At 36.4% G+C, this 15,358-nt stretch overlaps 1 protein-coding gene and 1 pseudogene across 1 annotated transcript; both read right to left on the bottom strand.

Annotated features, from left to right (window-relative positions):
- Positions 1 to 2,307: 2,307 nt before the first annotated feature.
- Positions 2,308 to 6,020, bottom strand: LOC120180360 (transcription initiation factor IIA large subunit-like). The gene is made up of 12 exons (XM_039185703.1): positions 5,894 to 6,020; positions 5,617 to 5,817; positions 5,248 to 5,421; positions 5,003 to 5,155; positions 4,796 to 4,853; positions 4,655 to 4,713; positions 4,358 to 4,492; positions 3,401 to 3,550; positions 3,157 to 3,220; positions 2,879 to 3,036; positions 2,694 to 2,777; positions 2,308 to 2,574 (listed from the first exon to the last, which is right to left on the bottom strand). The coding sequence occupies exons 2-12, from the start codon at positions 5,737 to 5,739 to the stop codon at positions 2,551 to 2,553; spliced, it is 1,182 nt and encodes a 393-aa protein (XP_039041634.1). The 5' UTR covers positions 5,740 to 5,817; positions 5,894 to 6,020; the 3' UTR covers positions 2,308 to 2,550.
- A 7,146-nt stretch (positions 6,021 to 13,166) lies between these two features.
- Positions 13,167 to 15,149, bottom strand: LOC120179649 (annotated as a pseudogene).
- Between the last annotated feature and the right edge of the window lie 209 nt (positions 15,150 to 15,358).

The following is a 15,358-nucleotide window of genomic DNA, read 5'->3' as shown; positions in this document are numbered from 1 at the left end:
AATTATATGACGTTATTTTGTTGAGTCCATCGACTATTAAAAGTTACAAAAGGATCACCAAACTATTCATATATTTCAAACTCATCATTTTTTTAAAAAAATAATGACAACCTAAGTTGCATGTTAATATACTGACTAGGATATAATAAAATACGATCACAAAATCTCAAATTGCTATCATATTCTAGTCAGCATATTAACGCTCAGTTAAGAAGACAATAATTTTTTAACGACAAAGAACGAGTTTGGAATATAAGAATAATCGAGTGGTCATTTTGTAGCTTTTAATAGTCGAGGGACTCAATAAAGTAACGTCCTATAATCGAAGAAGCATTTTATAACTTTTAATAGTCGAGAGGCTCATCAAAGTAATGTTATGTAGTTTGGAACCAATTTGTGTACTTTTAATAGTCTAGCTGTTTTAATAGTTTTTTATCACTTGTTCTGGAGAATGTTGATATTATGTATAGTGACCTTTTAGCTACTCGTTTGCTTAATCTAAAAAGGAGTTTTAATTCATGAATTAATATTGGATAAGCTTTGGATCAACCAAACAATAACTCTGGTCTATGTTTATATTAAGTGCGATAACTAAAGGTAGTAATATGGGTTAGATTCAATATATTATTTGTTTATCATTTTCAGTGGTGATGAAAGATTGAGATTCAGTCCATTATTGTTATTAAGATATGTGTATGATTCACTTACTGATTGTGTAAATCATACTTGTAAATAACGTTGAATGGTAATTAAGTTTGTATTGAATATAAATTGATGAAAATTTTAACTGTTGCTATCATCTGCATCACCTACTTATTCTACTCCAACAACCGGTTATCTACATCACCAACCACCCACTGATCAATCATAATTCTTGCTATCATCTCAAACCCAAAATTTTTAAATCTCTAAACTTCTATCCCTAAAATAAAAAATACCTACTCTTTTAAATCTCTTTGGCCGATCGTGGTAATTAACCGTTTATCCGTCTGTGGCAGCTGGCCCCTTGACCATGTGGTCGTCTGTTTAGTTGGCTGTTTGAACCTGAAAATTTTGAAATCACGAGCACTGAGGGAGAGGGAGGGGACATGCACGCGGGTGGGTTTTTAATAATATTTTTATCTTTTTAAAAAAAATAAAAATTTCAAAATTTTAAGATTGTAACACATATCACTTGACGGAATTTTATAACGGTCGTTACGTCAAGATACCTAAAGTGATAACGTTTGTAACATTAGACACCTAGATGAATCAAAAAATATTCATACCACAGCTGATGCACGCGCCTGCATCACTAGAGCTGAATGCTACTTTTGAGACTTCTAAAGCTGCAACTCCAATTCCCTTGCTGACACCGTTCACTTCACCCCCACAGACCCATGATAGCCATACCACAGCTGATGCAATACCAATACCAACATCATTTGCTGGGGCCGGACATCTGTAGGTTTCCATTTTGTTTCAAAACAGATGCGGTTTTGTCAATGATGCACTCCATTTATGTTGCCTCTTGTTTTGCTTTGTAAGAAATATTTATTATCATCAGATTCGTGCTCCATCCCAGTTATATCAGTTGATTTTGCATTTCCTACGTTGCTCCGCAGTAACACGAAGGCAGATTAATGCTGCATTTCTGTGCTAGTGTCTTTTAGCTCTTAGTGAATGCTACCAGACCAAACAAATAAACAAAGTGTTGATAATTGTTTCAATGTATTGCTAGTCAAAAGTCATCTAGATTTAGAGAAATCCCAATCAATTAGGGGTGTATTCGATTCGGTTCGATTTTTTACCAAAAATTGAACCGAACCGAAATAAACGGATTTTCAATATTTAAACCGAAACCGAAATCGAATAGTTAAAAAATTGAAAAAACCGAAACCGATTTTTTCGGTTCAGTTCGGTTTTTTTAACGGTTCGAATTTTTCAGTTCGGTTTATCGGTTTTTCAATAAAAAAATCACTTAAAACTATAATTTTTTTTACAAAAATTGCTTATTCGGTTCAATATGGAACAAATGGATTCTATATGAAAAATCCGAACCGAACCGAATCAAAAAAATGAAACCTTTAAACCGAAACGAAAACCAAACCGTTTAAAGCCAAACCGAACCGAATCGTTTTACTCGATTCGTGTCGATTTTTCGGTTTTCTCGGTTTCGTTGCTCAGCCCTACAATCAATGCATATAATCCTTATGCCTTGTGACTACAGGCAACAGATATTTTTTTCTCCGCTAAAAGCAGGCAAAGTAGGAAGGAATTATAATAAAACGAAATTAGGTATTCCATTGCAGGAAAAAAAATTAGAACTTCATGAAGCATCTCAGGTAACAGAGCATTCTTAGGCCGAAAAGCTCTTCCTTGTTTATGTACAATACGACAATCATTCAATCAAAGTCTCAGGGAAGGCATTAAAAATAAGGAATCCCATGACCTTCCATCAAAGCTCTCTCACTTAGATATCAATTAAAGAAAACTTATGAAACACCCCTTGCCTTGCTCTTTAAACCCAACTGCAGCCATATAATGGTGAAAGACATTTCTCTAACAAAATCAGAAGTCAAATTCCCCCGTTGCCTGTAAAAGATGAATTTGGCAACAACAAAAAAAAACTTGAATTTAGGAACGGTGACTAAAAGCCAGAAAGCATCGAAGAGTTATAACATGCCACATTTCATCCACTAATCAGGCAGCACCTTGTTAAAGAGGATGTCCTTATTGTTTATGTGCATGATGCCATCCTTCAGTGTGCATTTCCATCGGCTCTTGGTACGAGTCACCTAAGAACAAAAATATATAACAAAATAAGACTGCCGAAACTTGTACAAATACAAATTACTGAGGCTGGGAAGCAACAAAGGATGCTGCAGAAATATATCACCTTGTCAAATTGAGCCAAAACTAGGTGCTGTGTGTTAAGCTCCTCCTGGTCCACATCATCCAAATCATCATCATCATCATCTTCATTCAATGGTTCATCCTCGTCGTCATCTACTGTATTATTTTGGGAAACAGGGGCAGGAGTGGCAGCCTGAAGGTCTGGCAAGGAAACAAGGAAAGCAGGTCAACCAAAAAACAAGGTGTCTAAATGAGAGAGGAGGTGGCGGAGGTGGGAGGAACAGACAAAAGATGCACAAGCAAATCATCCATTCAAATTACCATTTGGAGCAGGTGTGTTTGCTACGTTGTAGTCATCACTGACAACTCCTTGATAATTGTAAATCTTCAAGATGAGAGAAGAAAATAAAAAGGCAACAGATGTAAGTAGGTGAACTTTCCAATGATATATAAAAGAAAGGAAGAGAAAAGGTCCATTGCAAACCATATGCCTAAAGGTAACACTAAGTTCCAGAATTGCAAGAATTGGAGAAGTAAGAATACTTAGAAAGCATATGATACTTACATTGGGAGTAGAAAGCATATCATCAAATGGATCAGGAATTGGTCCATCTAGTTGCAGAATCTTTGATGATGAAGTAGCTACGTGTGCTAAGATCTTGCTTTTTGCTTTGGTTGCGGAGTCATGTCTACCCAAGAAATTAGCCTGATTTTCCTGAAAAACTATGTGATTACGGAAGGTGCACAACAAATCAAACTCACATATTCTAACAATGATTTGGTATCAAAGTACCCTTCTGGTATAACAAAGTCTCAAGCAGATCTAACAATAATGGATAAAAGAATTTAGGCAAACAGGTGGAGGGATCATTATAAGCAGAGGAAACCAAACTCATCTTATCATAAAGACCTCAATTAGAATGACTAATAGCTCAGAGCTTGAACTAAGTTGGCTTTTCCATTTTTTAATAAGATAAAATAATCAAAAAGGAAAAGACGGGGACATAAAAATGTAATAGACTGTCTGAAGCAGATGTAACAACAATGGATAAAGATTTTAGGCTAAAAGGTCAGGATATAGTTACAAGTGGAGAAATGTCACCTCATCTTATCACACTATTTCAGAGACCTGTCACATAACAACTGTCAAGACATTTAACCTTTGACAGTGTTTGGAGTCAAAAGACACTAAAGAACACAGCCTTTAAATTTTTGATAATTTTCTTTACTGATTCAGAAAAACAGTTAACTGCCAAGTGATAATGGAAAACATGTATCTAAACAGAAGACTGACATAACCCCAATACAATCCAGAAACAGAACTTTGAGGAAGATCTTGATCTGCGTCAGCCACTAGTTATGAAATTGATATTAGTCCAACTAGCAAAGAATCAGTATTAGACCAAATGAACATAAAGCCACCGCACAGAAGAACAAAGTGTAGTACATATGAATCAGATTAATCTTACAATTCTCATTTCATTATTAATATTTTCACCAGATATAACAAAGGACAACTAACCACTGTCTTCGCAACTTCAGATGTGGGGTCTCCAGCTCCATCTTGTTGGGGTATATAGCCACCACCACCACCATTATTATACTGTGTAGCAAAATCCTCACGTTTTCGCTTTCCAGGAGGCATCATAAAGAAATCCTGGTATTTTCTCCAATATTAAAATTAATCACCAAAGGTAACAACAGCTCATTTCAACATGGGAACAAGGATTTTTGAAGGGCATATTCCCATAACATTCAGAAGTTACTATAACAACCAAACGTCATTATGCAGCCTGGCGTTACTAAAACCAGGAGTTACCTGCGTCAGGGGTTGATTTGAGGTTCCTCTGTCCACTTCATCCCGCCCTTCCACATAAGCTACTTGAAAATAGAATTTAATTGTTAAGCGTTAACAAACCATGTGCGTTCAAACTGATAACTCGCTTAACTTAATACTAACCGACATTAACATCAACACTTAGTGGGGTCCTTTGATTTGCCCAAGGAGAAGGAGATTGCTGTGAAATGACAAACAAAAAGAGAATATCGGTAATCAATCGACAACAAGCCAAACAGCTACTTTTTTCTTTAGAAGCAAGTAGAAACTTACAACAACTAAAGCACAATGTTTCCTAAAGGAAAGTGGCAGTTAAAGAGTGATTCATACCATGTAAGGGCTTGGCCTTCCACCTTTTACATCAGCATTACCACCGCTATCGTTCACAGGTGTGAGATAATCACTACCTCCAGTAGGGATGTTATACATAGAGCCGTCAGCAGTTCCTGGCAACGGTGTAGGCAGAGGTGTTTGCAAAGGAGTCTACACAATTAAAAACTCCTTATCAAAAGAAAAAAACAAAAAATTATCACCGCAATCAAACATCATAAAAGCTGTTAAAATGAGCCCATTACCGGAGGGAAAAGCATATCAGCTGTAGGAGTTTCGTACTCCTCAGTCCCCTCATAAGGAACATTGAGATCGTGTACTGGAGTAATTGCGCTACCGGGAGCAGGTTGCTTCTGACCTGAAGACCTCTCTGCTCGACCAACGATAGCTCCCGCTATCATCATCTTCGTCTCCCAAAGCTAAAACCCAACATCCAACACAATCAAGTCAACTAGATCAATCTCCTTCCCGTAAGATCAATAACAAACCTTAGTGTATTCAATCAGATCAAATCTATAAACATAGATTGTCCCAAAACCTACTAATTTCTAAAACAACGGATACAACCCTAAAATCAAATTCAATGAAAGAAGGAAATGGAGAAGGCTTTTTACTGCTTGGAGTTCATTGAGGACACTTTCGCCTGGTCCACCGTTGTTGACAAACTCATCGCGAACCTTGTTAATGACGTCTTCGATGACGTGGATGTAAACCGCGCTCGTTGTCGACGACGTCATTTTTTTGCCAAATCTTCTAACCAAGCTCCTCGGATTCTTCTTTTTTTCTTTTCTGACAAATATATCAATTCTTGGATTCTTTTTTTTCTGGGAAAATCTTTTAGGAGAAAAAGCAGAGAGTCGTGAGAAGGGAGGGATTTAAAATTTGATCGACGGAGTGAAATCAAAGAAAGGGAAGCTAGGGTTTGGACTTTGGAGAATCGGAGCTTAACAGATTACAGAAAGAGGGAATGGACAGAAAGTTTAGGGGCGGACGAGAAAATGAGACTAAAAGAGTGCAATATAAATAGGTTTACATCCGTTTATAAGGAGCGGGGTGAATTCACGAGATAATGTTCTCGATTTTTTTTTTCACGATATGGTGCACATCCCAGATTAATTGCTGGGATGGGGTGAATTCTACAGTGATGCCATAGGACGCCATGCAATCCAGGCGATCTTGTAGGACGCCATGCAATCCAGGCGACATACGGGAACGTACGAGCCAATGGTTCTGGTTCTCCCCATGCATACGAGCCATACGAGTGCGAGCCATGCGAGGTGGCCATGCAGTGGAATAGAGAGGTCGTTCTCCCCATGCGAGGTCCCCATGCATACGAGCCATACGAGTGCGAGCCATGCGAGGTGGCCATGCAGTGGAATAGATGCATACGAGCCATACGAGTGCGAGCCATGCGAGGTGGCCATGCAGTGGAATAGAGAGGTCGTTCTCCCCATGCGAGGTCCCCATGCATACGAGCCATACGAGTGCGAGCCATGCGAGGTGGCCATGCAGTGGAATGGTGGCCATGCAGTGGAATAGGAGAGAGGTCGCCATGCAGCCTAGGCGACCTTGTAGGTCGCCATGTAGTCCCGGCGACCTTATAGGTCGCCATGTAGTCCGGCGACCTTATAGGTCGCCATGTAGTCCCGGCGCCATTCCCATCGTCCATTCACATGCAGCCCCATCATCCATTCACATGCAGCCCCATCATCCATTCCTTCACGTGTGCATGCTGCATGCCTACGGCTCCCAATGAAACCATGTGAACCATTGCTGCATGCATGTGAAATAATTGGTACAATAATTGAAGCTGCAATTGTACAATTATTGGTGAAATAATTAAGGCAGTCGGTTGGTGAAATAATTGAGGCAGCCGGTTATAAAAGAAAGAAAGAAAGGGAGAAGAGATTGTAGAAGAAAGGGAGAAGTGATTGCAGCCGAGAAAGAAAGAAAGGGAGAAAGGAAAGAAAGAAAGAAAGGGAGAAAGGAAAGTAAGAAGAATTCGAAAGGGAGATAAGGTAATTTTTTGTATTTAAATTAGTTTATTATTATAAATGTTTAATTTGTTAGTTTAGGGTTTAGGGTAAAACAAAAAGCAGCTAATTAGTTTGTTAGTTTAGGGTTATATGATTGTTAGTTTAAGTTATAGTATACATAAATTAAAAATATTTAATTAGTATATGTTTGATAGTTATATAGTTAAAAAATAATTAATTAGTTTGTATTGTTAATAGTTAGTTATATGAAAAATTATTTAATTAGTTTGTGTTAGTTAAATAGTTAAGTTATATTTGTTTGTTGAATTTATATATAAAAATTAGGTAGTAAGTTTATTAGTAGTATATTATAATGAAAAAATAGTTTATTAGTTAGTTTTAGTTATATAGAAGAATATTTTATTAGTTGTTTAAGGGTTTAGCGTTTACGTTTAACTTATATTTTAAAAAGTTAGTTTGTTAGTTTATTAGTTTATTATATTATAAGCTATTATATTAAAGTTTAGTGTTGTAAATTAGTTAGTTAGTTTATATTAGATTATATTAAATGATTTTTAAATATTGTTGTTTAATTTTTTTTTACAGATTCATTCCAATGGCTGACCAAATTCCACTGTTGAGGCTTGACAATGAACATATTTCAAGTCATTTGGGAATAATGGTGAATAAAATATTTGTTTAATGAATTATAATTAATAAATATTTGAATATTATTTTATGATTGTGATAATTTTTTGAAATATTTAATTGTAGGAGGACGAGCAGCGAGTCCTTCGTCTTCGACTACATAAAGTGCCCAAGCCACACCCACTAATAGAAGAAAATTTGCAAGAGGCTGGATTTTGGTATATCACATTTGTGCGAGATTACAAGTTGGTCCCAGGTTTGATCAGTGCGTTGATTGAACGTTGGAGACCAGAAACGCACACGTTTCATTTGCCGTGTGGCGAATGCACGATAACTTTGGAGGATGTGGCAATGCAACTCGGGGTCCAAACTAATGGGATGCCGGTGGTAATGTCACATGAGTTTAATAAGGTGGAACAACTTTGCAACTTGTTTCTTGGGAAAGCGCCCGTACCACCAGAGTGTAAAGGGTGGCGGGTGAGGTTGTCATGGTTGAAGAATGAATTTCAACTTCAATCAAATAGTACGGAGCACGAAATATATATGCAACACGAGCGTATATATTACAATTGATTGGGGGAATTTTGATGCCTGATAAATCCGGTAGTTATGTTCACACTCAGTATCTTCTTTTTTTAACAAATTTTGAGAATTGTAGGCAATATAGCTGGGGTTCAGCGATATTGGCGTTCTTGTATCGTGAGATGTGCAAGGCGTCATTAGTCGTGAATGATAATAATACAGTAGAAATCGGTGGATGTCTATTGCTGCTACAATCATGGGCTTGGCATAGACTTCCGTTTTTGACACCGATTAGTCGGACTGCGGTTGACTTTCTACTTGCGGAAGGTAATATGAATCCTCTATTTTAATATAAAATATTAATTAAAAAATATTTATTTTGATTAAAATTATTGAACAAAATGTCTCTATTTTTGTTTTGATTGATATACAGATGGAGGCATAAAATTGAAGGCACAGGGTTGGTGCACAACAACAAAGAGTTCAGGTTGAAGATCGACATTAAGGCCAAAAAGGAGGTATGCATAATTTGTATTTTTTAATTATTATTTAAATTAACTATATTATCTGATTTAAATAAATTTTATTGTTTTTGTAATTTTACAGTTTAATTGGAGACCATACATGAATGAAGAATTATTTGCGTTGATACCGCACGATATTTTAGATGGGTTTCAATATTGGTGTGCTGTTACACCATTGATCAATTTTGCTTTTGTTGAGATCCAATTTGGGGATAGAGTGCTGAGGCAATTCCACTTCCACCAACCTATTCCGCGGAGTCCATGGGATCATGACCTCCTCCAAAACTTAGATGGTCGTCGTCCAGTGAATTGGGTTGAGACGCATGACGAACTGCATAGATTTGATGGTCGTCGTAAAGAAAGCGTTAATTGGGTTGAGAAGCATGCAACCTACATTAATGCTTGGAACAATAGGGCTTCATTCATGCCAACTCTTGACGCCATTCAAGACGACGACTTTAATTTTGAGACTTCGGCTTACCTTGCTTATTTTTTGGATAATGGAAAGCCGTTCCTCACAACAATAGTAGAGAGGCGACAATTTTTGAGGTTTAAGAAAAGATTGGTAAAGCTGAATACTCTCTACCGAGTGGGAGTGGGAGTTCATCTCTACAAACTGAAGCGGAAATGACCGATGTGGATAATAGCGCACCACAATCGTTGCATCACGCAGTTGATGATTCTACTGGCCCGGTATACATACCAGAGTTTTGCAGCCTGAGGCACCCATCTATTCTCCTACGTTTTCGTCGACGTATGACTTTGACACATGACAGTTCAAATACCCCCAATGAATGAGGGGGATGGGTACAATACCTGAGCCACAACGGCCACAACGTATCACGTCCGCCCCGACATTATCATTCAACAACACCCCGACATCGACAACAATTGTAAACTCGTTTGCTATTTATTACAAATTATTTATTGAAATTAGACTACTTTTTTACCTTAACAATGATTTTTAGTATCAAATCATTACTAGTATCAAATAATTAGATATTTAGTAAATCAACTATTTTAAATCATTAGTATCAAATAATTAAATATTAACAATAAATCCTTATTAATAATAATTAGTAAATCATTGATATCAAATCATTAAATATTTAAAAATCATACATAAATTCGACTATGTATAAATTTAAACTCAGTAATCCACACTTGTACACTCATTTGTTAGTATTCTAAATAATAACTAAATAATTATTATAAAATCATTATTATAATGATTATTATCAAATCATTACTAAATCATCAAATCATTAAATATTTAAATCATTATTAAATCATTTTTATAATGATTATTACTAAATCATTATTATAATGATTATTATCAAATCATTACTATAATGATTATTATCAAATAATTACTAAATCATCAAATCATTAAATATTTAAATCATTACTAAATCATTATTATAAGATTATTATCAAATCATTACTATAATGATTATTATCAAATAATTACTAAATCATCAAATCATTAAATATTTAAATCATTATTAAATCATTATTATAATGATTATTATCAAATCATTACTATAATGATTATTATCAAATCATTACTAAATCATCAAATCATTAAATATTTAATTCATTATTAAATCATTTTATAATGATTATTAATAAATCATTATTATAATGATTATTATCAAATCATTACTATAATGATTATTATCAAATCATTACTAATTTGTTCATTAAATATTTAAATCATTATTAAATCATTATTATAATGATTATTATCAAATCATTACTATAATGATTATTATCAAATCATTACTAAATCATCAAATCATTAAATATTTAAATCATTATTAAATCATTTTTATAATGATAATAAATACATAGAAATACATATATGATTACTAATGATGAGGCCTATATCTTGGTAAATTAGGACAATTGTTTTTGAATGGCCTTCACCCCTACATAATCCGCATCTCTTTGCTTGACCTCTCTCTATAGCATGAAAATCCACTGGTATGAATTCGAGTGGACTCAGGTCGACCCTTTGGACTTCTGCGAAGCATTGGATTTGGTAGCCATTCATCATGATCCTTTTTGGGCCAATATGATTCATTCGGGATCTGTCTGAACACATAGCTGTAGACATTTAATATCCTACGTAGGTGGAAGCATTCATCAACATAAGTGTATGCGCTTACACCAGCATACATACATGCAGCGACTGCATGAGCACATGGATATTTCCATGTCTGAAAACGACCACAATCACACCATTTGTGTCGTAAATCAACTCTAAATGTTTGGTCTTCTCCTCCGACGTTACGACGTATGCACGACACGACAAAAGTATGACCAACTCGGTCGAAATTATGAACAACCATTGATGTTGCCAATCGCTCATTTGTTTCCATTGATTCCACCACTGTAGGAGCCCAAGTTTTACCTCTATTTATGAGACTCTCAATTTCCTTGCCTTTGTCCGACCAAACTTTACCCAGTCTAAAGTACGTCTCTTTCACCACACTCGCTATTGGGAGATGGCGTGTACCTTTTAGTACCGAATTAATGGCCTCAACAAGGTTTGTGGTCATATGTCCGTATCTCCGACCTTCATCGTATGCTTGCGACCATTTTTCCCGCGGTATTTTTGAAGCCCACTTCCAAACACGCTGATCATCGTAAAATACCTTCAAATTCTCCAATCTCTTGTCAAAATTTGGTCGACGTAGTTCGTATCCTGTTCCATAATATATTGTGTTAAACCGCAATTAAAAAACCACGTAAAAATACACAAATATTGAAAATAAAACTTACCCATGCTGACTATCTCGCTACGAATATGTGCGTTATGAAACTGGTCGATACTATTCTTGCCAATATGATGGATACAAAATGTCGGATATGCATACGGAGGTATCCAACGACTTCCTGGTCGTTCAATTGCCGCCAAAATACCCGTTCCTCTATCGGATATCAAGCAAACTCCATCTTCACGAACGACATATTGACGTAGATTGGTCAGAAAGAAATCCCAAGCCTCTGTTGTCTCTCCCTCAACAATGGCGAATGCAATTGGGAAGATATTTCGCTCACCATCTTGAGCAACTGCCATCAAAAGTACATGCCTATATTGACCATACAACCACGTACCATCTACTTGGATCATATGTTTGCAAAATGGAAATCCTTCAATACATGCCTTGAATGCCCAAAATAGTCTATGAAATATTTTCTTCCCTGGCAGAAGTTGACCTTCTTCGTCATATGCGGGCATGGTTTGAGACTTCACTATAGTTCCTGGGATAAATCGCTTCATTGCTTGTAGCAAATGTGGTAGCTCATTGTACGATGTATCCCAATCTCCATACGTCAACTTCATTGCCTTCATTTTCGCATTCCACACCTTGCCATATTTTACTTGATATCCAAATTGGCTTCGAATAGATGCAGCTAACACTGAACAAGATATCCTTGGATCCTTTTCAACCATCGCCTTCACGTATTCACATATTACATCGGAGTCCAATAGTCGGTGGTCTTGTTCGATGGAGTTTCGCAAACATGTGTGCGAACCATTGTACCTCGTGATGACCCAAACATCGTGCCTTTGATTTTTCGACACTCTGATCTTCCACTTGCACTCTGGGCCATATTTTACACACTTTGCGTATAGGGTTTTCTGGTTGGACTCTGCAACATGGACATCAACATGGCATTTAATGCAGTACTCTTTAATAGCCAGCGTAGCTTCATTTTTTCCTCTGAATTGCACCCCAACTGAAAATTCACCAGAATTATCGAATGATTCAGTCATTTGGTACGGAGGTAAATGTGGCATGTCTGGGAATTCAGGTGCCCTCATTGCATCATAATCTATCTCGTACATGTGAGAGTAGCTTCATACGGTGTCGGAACTTCATCAATTGCACCTCCACCAAAATATTTTCGTCGCCGCCCAAAACGGGTTCTTCAGTTTCTTCATCTTCGCTTGAATCATCATGAATTTCTCCCCATCGATTTTCAGCGTCAATATCAACAACCAATTCCGGTATGTTTCTCGTCTCATACTCTGCTGCTATAGATGTCCCCCGACTTCATTACACTTTCCAATAGTGCCATAAAACTGTTCGGGAACCTGTATGTCGGCTCCTCAACTGACTATATAAAGCCATTTCAGATGGATTTTGAGCCACACCTCTTGATGACCCAGGAACATCACATATGTTACGCACATCAACAAATAATTCAATAACTGCTATATTGGTTGACTCATGTAATCCAACCATGGTTCCAATATCATCATCTTCTTCAAGTGGAACTGCAGCATATCTGACTGGGTTAGAGCATATCATAAACCTATACCTCAACCATCCACTGCAGCTCGAATTTTTCTTTCTATCTTATGCTTCATTTCTATAAATGTGATGTCTTTTTTGAACATCATATTTATTGGTTTTTCAGACTGAAAAATACTCCGACCTCATTTCCTATCTGTCCATTATAATGGACAATCGTGAAAAGTTGTTGCTCATTTTCTCTACAAATAAAAAAATAAATTAATTTAGATTAAAAAATTAGATAAGATAATTTCATAAATTATTAAATAATATAATATACTATTATATTAATGATCAAATAAAAGTTATTATTAACTTGATTGATTGCTTACTAATAAACCTAATAATGATTTGATAATTACTATTAATCTAATGATTTGATATTTAATGATTTAATAATAATATGATTTAGTCATAATCACTAATAATTATATTTTCACCAGATATAACAAAGGACAACTAACCACGTCTTCGCAACTTCAGATGTGGGGTCTCCAGCTCCATCTTGTTGGGGTATATAGCCACCACCACCACCATTATTAACTGTGTAGCAAAATCCTCACGTTTTCGCTTTCCAGGAGGCATCATAAAGAAATCCTGGTATTTTCTCCAATATTAAAATTAATCACCAAAGGTAACAACAGCTCATTTCAACATGGGAACAAGGATTTTGAAGGGCATATTCCCATAACATTCAGAAGTTACTATAACAACCAAACGTCATTATGCAGCCTGGCGTTACTAAACCAGGAGTTACCTGCGTCAGGGGTTGATTTGAGGTTCCTCTGTCCACTTCATCCCGCCCTTCCACATAAGCTACTTGAAAATAGAATTTAATTGTTAAGCGTTAACAAACCATGTGCGTTCAAACTGATACTCGCTTAACTTAATACTAAACCGACATTAAATCAACACTTAGTGGGGTCCTTTGATTTGCCCGAGAAGGAGATTGCTGTGAATGACAAACAAAAAGAGAATATCGGTAATCATCGACAACAAGCCAACAGCTACTTTTTCTTTAGAAGCAAGTAGAAACTTACAACAACTAAAGCACAATTTTCCTAAAGGAAAGTGGCAGTTAAAGAGTGATTCATACCATGTAAGGGCTTGGCCTTCCACCTTTTACCTCAGCATTACCACCGCTATCGTTCACAGGTGTGAGATAATCACTACCTCCAGTAGGGATGTTACATAGAGCCGTCAGCAGTTCTGGCAACGGTGTAGGCAGAGGTGTTTGCAAAGGAGTCTACACAATTAAAAACTCCTTATCAAAAGAAAAAAAAAAAAATTATCACCGCAATCAAACATCATAAAAAGCTGTTAAAATGAGCCCATTACCGGAGGGAAAAGCATATCAGCTGTAGGAGTTCGTACTCCTCAGCCCCTCATAAGGAACATTGAGATCGTGTACTGGAGTAATTGCGCTACCGGGAGCAGGTTGCTTCGACCTGAAGACCTCTTGCTCGACCAACGATAGCTCCCGCTATCATCATCTTCGTCTCCCAAAGCTAAAACCCAACATCCAACAATCAAGTCAACTAGATCATCTCCTTCCCGTAAGATCAATAACAAACCTTAGTGTATTCAATCAGATCAAATCTATAAACATAGATTGTCCCAAAACCTACTAATTTCTAAAAAACGGATACAACCCTAAAATCAAATTCAATGAAAGAAGGAAATGGAGAAGGCTTTTTACTGCTTGGAGTTCATTGAGGACACTTTCGCCTGGTCCACCGTTGTTGATAAACTCATCGCGAACCTTGTTAATGACGTCTTCGATGACGTGGATGTAAACCGCGCTCGTTGTCGACGACGTCATTTTTTGCCAAATCTTCTAACCAAGCTCCTCGGATTCTTCTCTTTCTTTTCTGACAAATATATCAATTTTGGATCTTTTTTTCTGGGAAAATTTTAGGAGAAAAAGCAGAGAGTCGTGAGAAGGGAGGGATTTAAAATTTGATCGACGGAGTGAAATCAAAGAAAGGGAAGCTAGGGTTTGGACTTTGGAGAATCGGAGCTTAACAGATTACAGAAAGAGGGAATGGACAGAAAGTTTAGGGGCGGACGAGAAAATGAGACTAAAAGAGTGCAATATAAATAGGTTTACATCCGTTTATAAGGAGCGTGGCCACGTGGCGTAGCTCAAGAGCTCGTTCAGTTTTTTTTTTCGTTTTTTCTTCTTATTTTCCTGCTGCGATGCGCTTTTTCTAGAACTACGCTCAGCATTAATACCGGCGCTTATAAATTATAATCGAATAAAGTTTTTTTTAATAAGAGACAAATATAAGATAATATATATTTAAATAAAAATTTTAAATATATATAATAAGTATTATTTGTTTTGTTTAGTCATATGTATATGATTTATGAATA

The sequence above is a fragment of the Hibiscus syriacus genome, unplaced genomic scaffold (genome assembly GCF_006381635.1).
Source record: "Hibiscus syriacus cultivar Baekdansim isolate YM2019G1 unplaced genomic scaffold, ASM638163v2 tig00003715_pilon, whole genome shotgun sequence".
In the NCBI taxonomy this organism is placed as follows: domain Eukaryota; kingdom Viridiplantae; phylum Streptophyta; class Magnoliopsida; order Malvales; family Malvaceae; genus Hibiscus; species Hibiscus syriacus.
The sequence above is the reverse complement of the archived record's forward strand: the minus strand, read 5'-3'. Positions and strand labels throughout refer to the sequence as shown.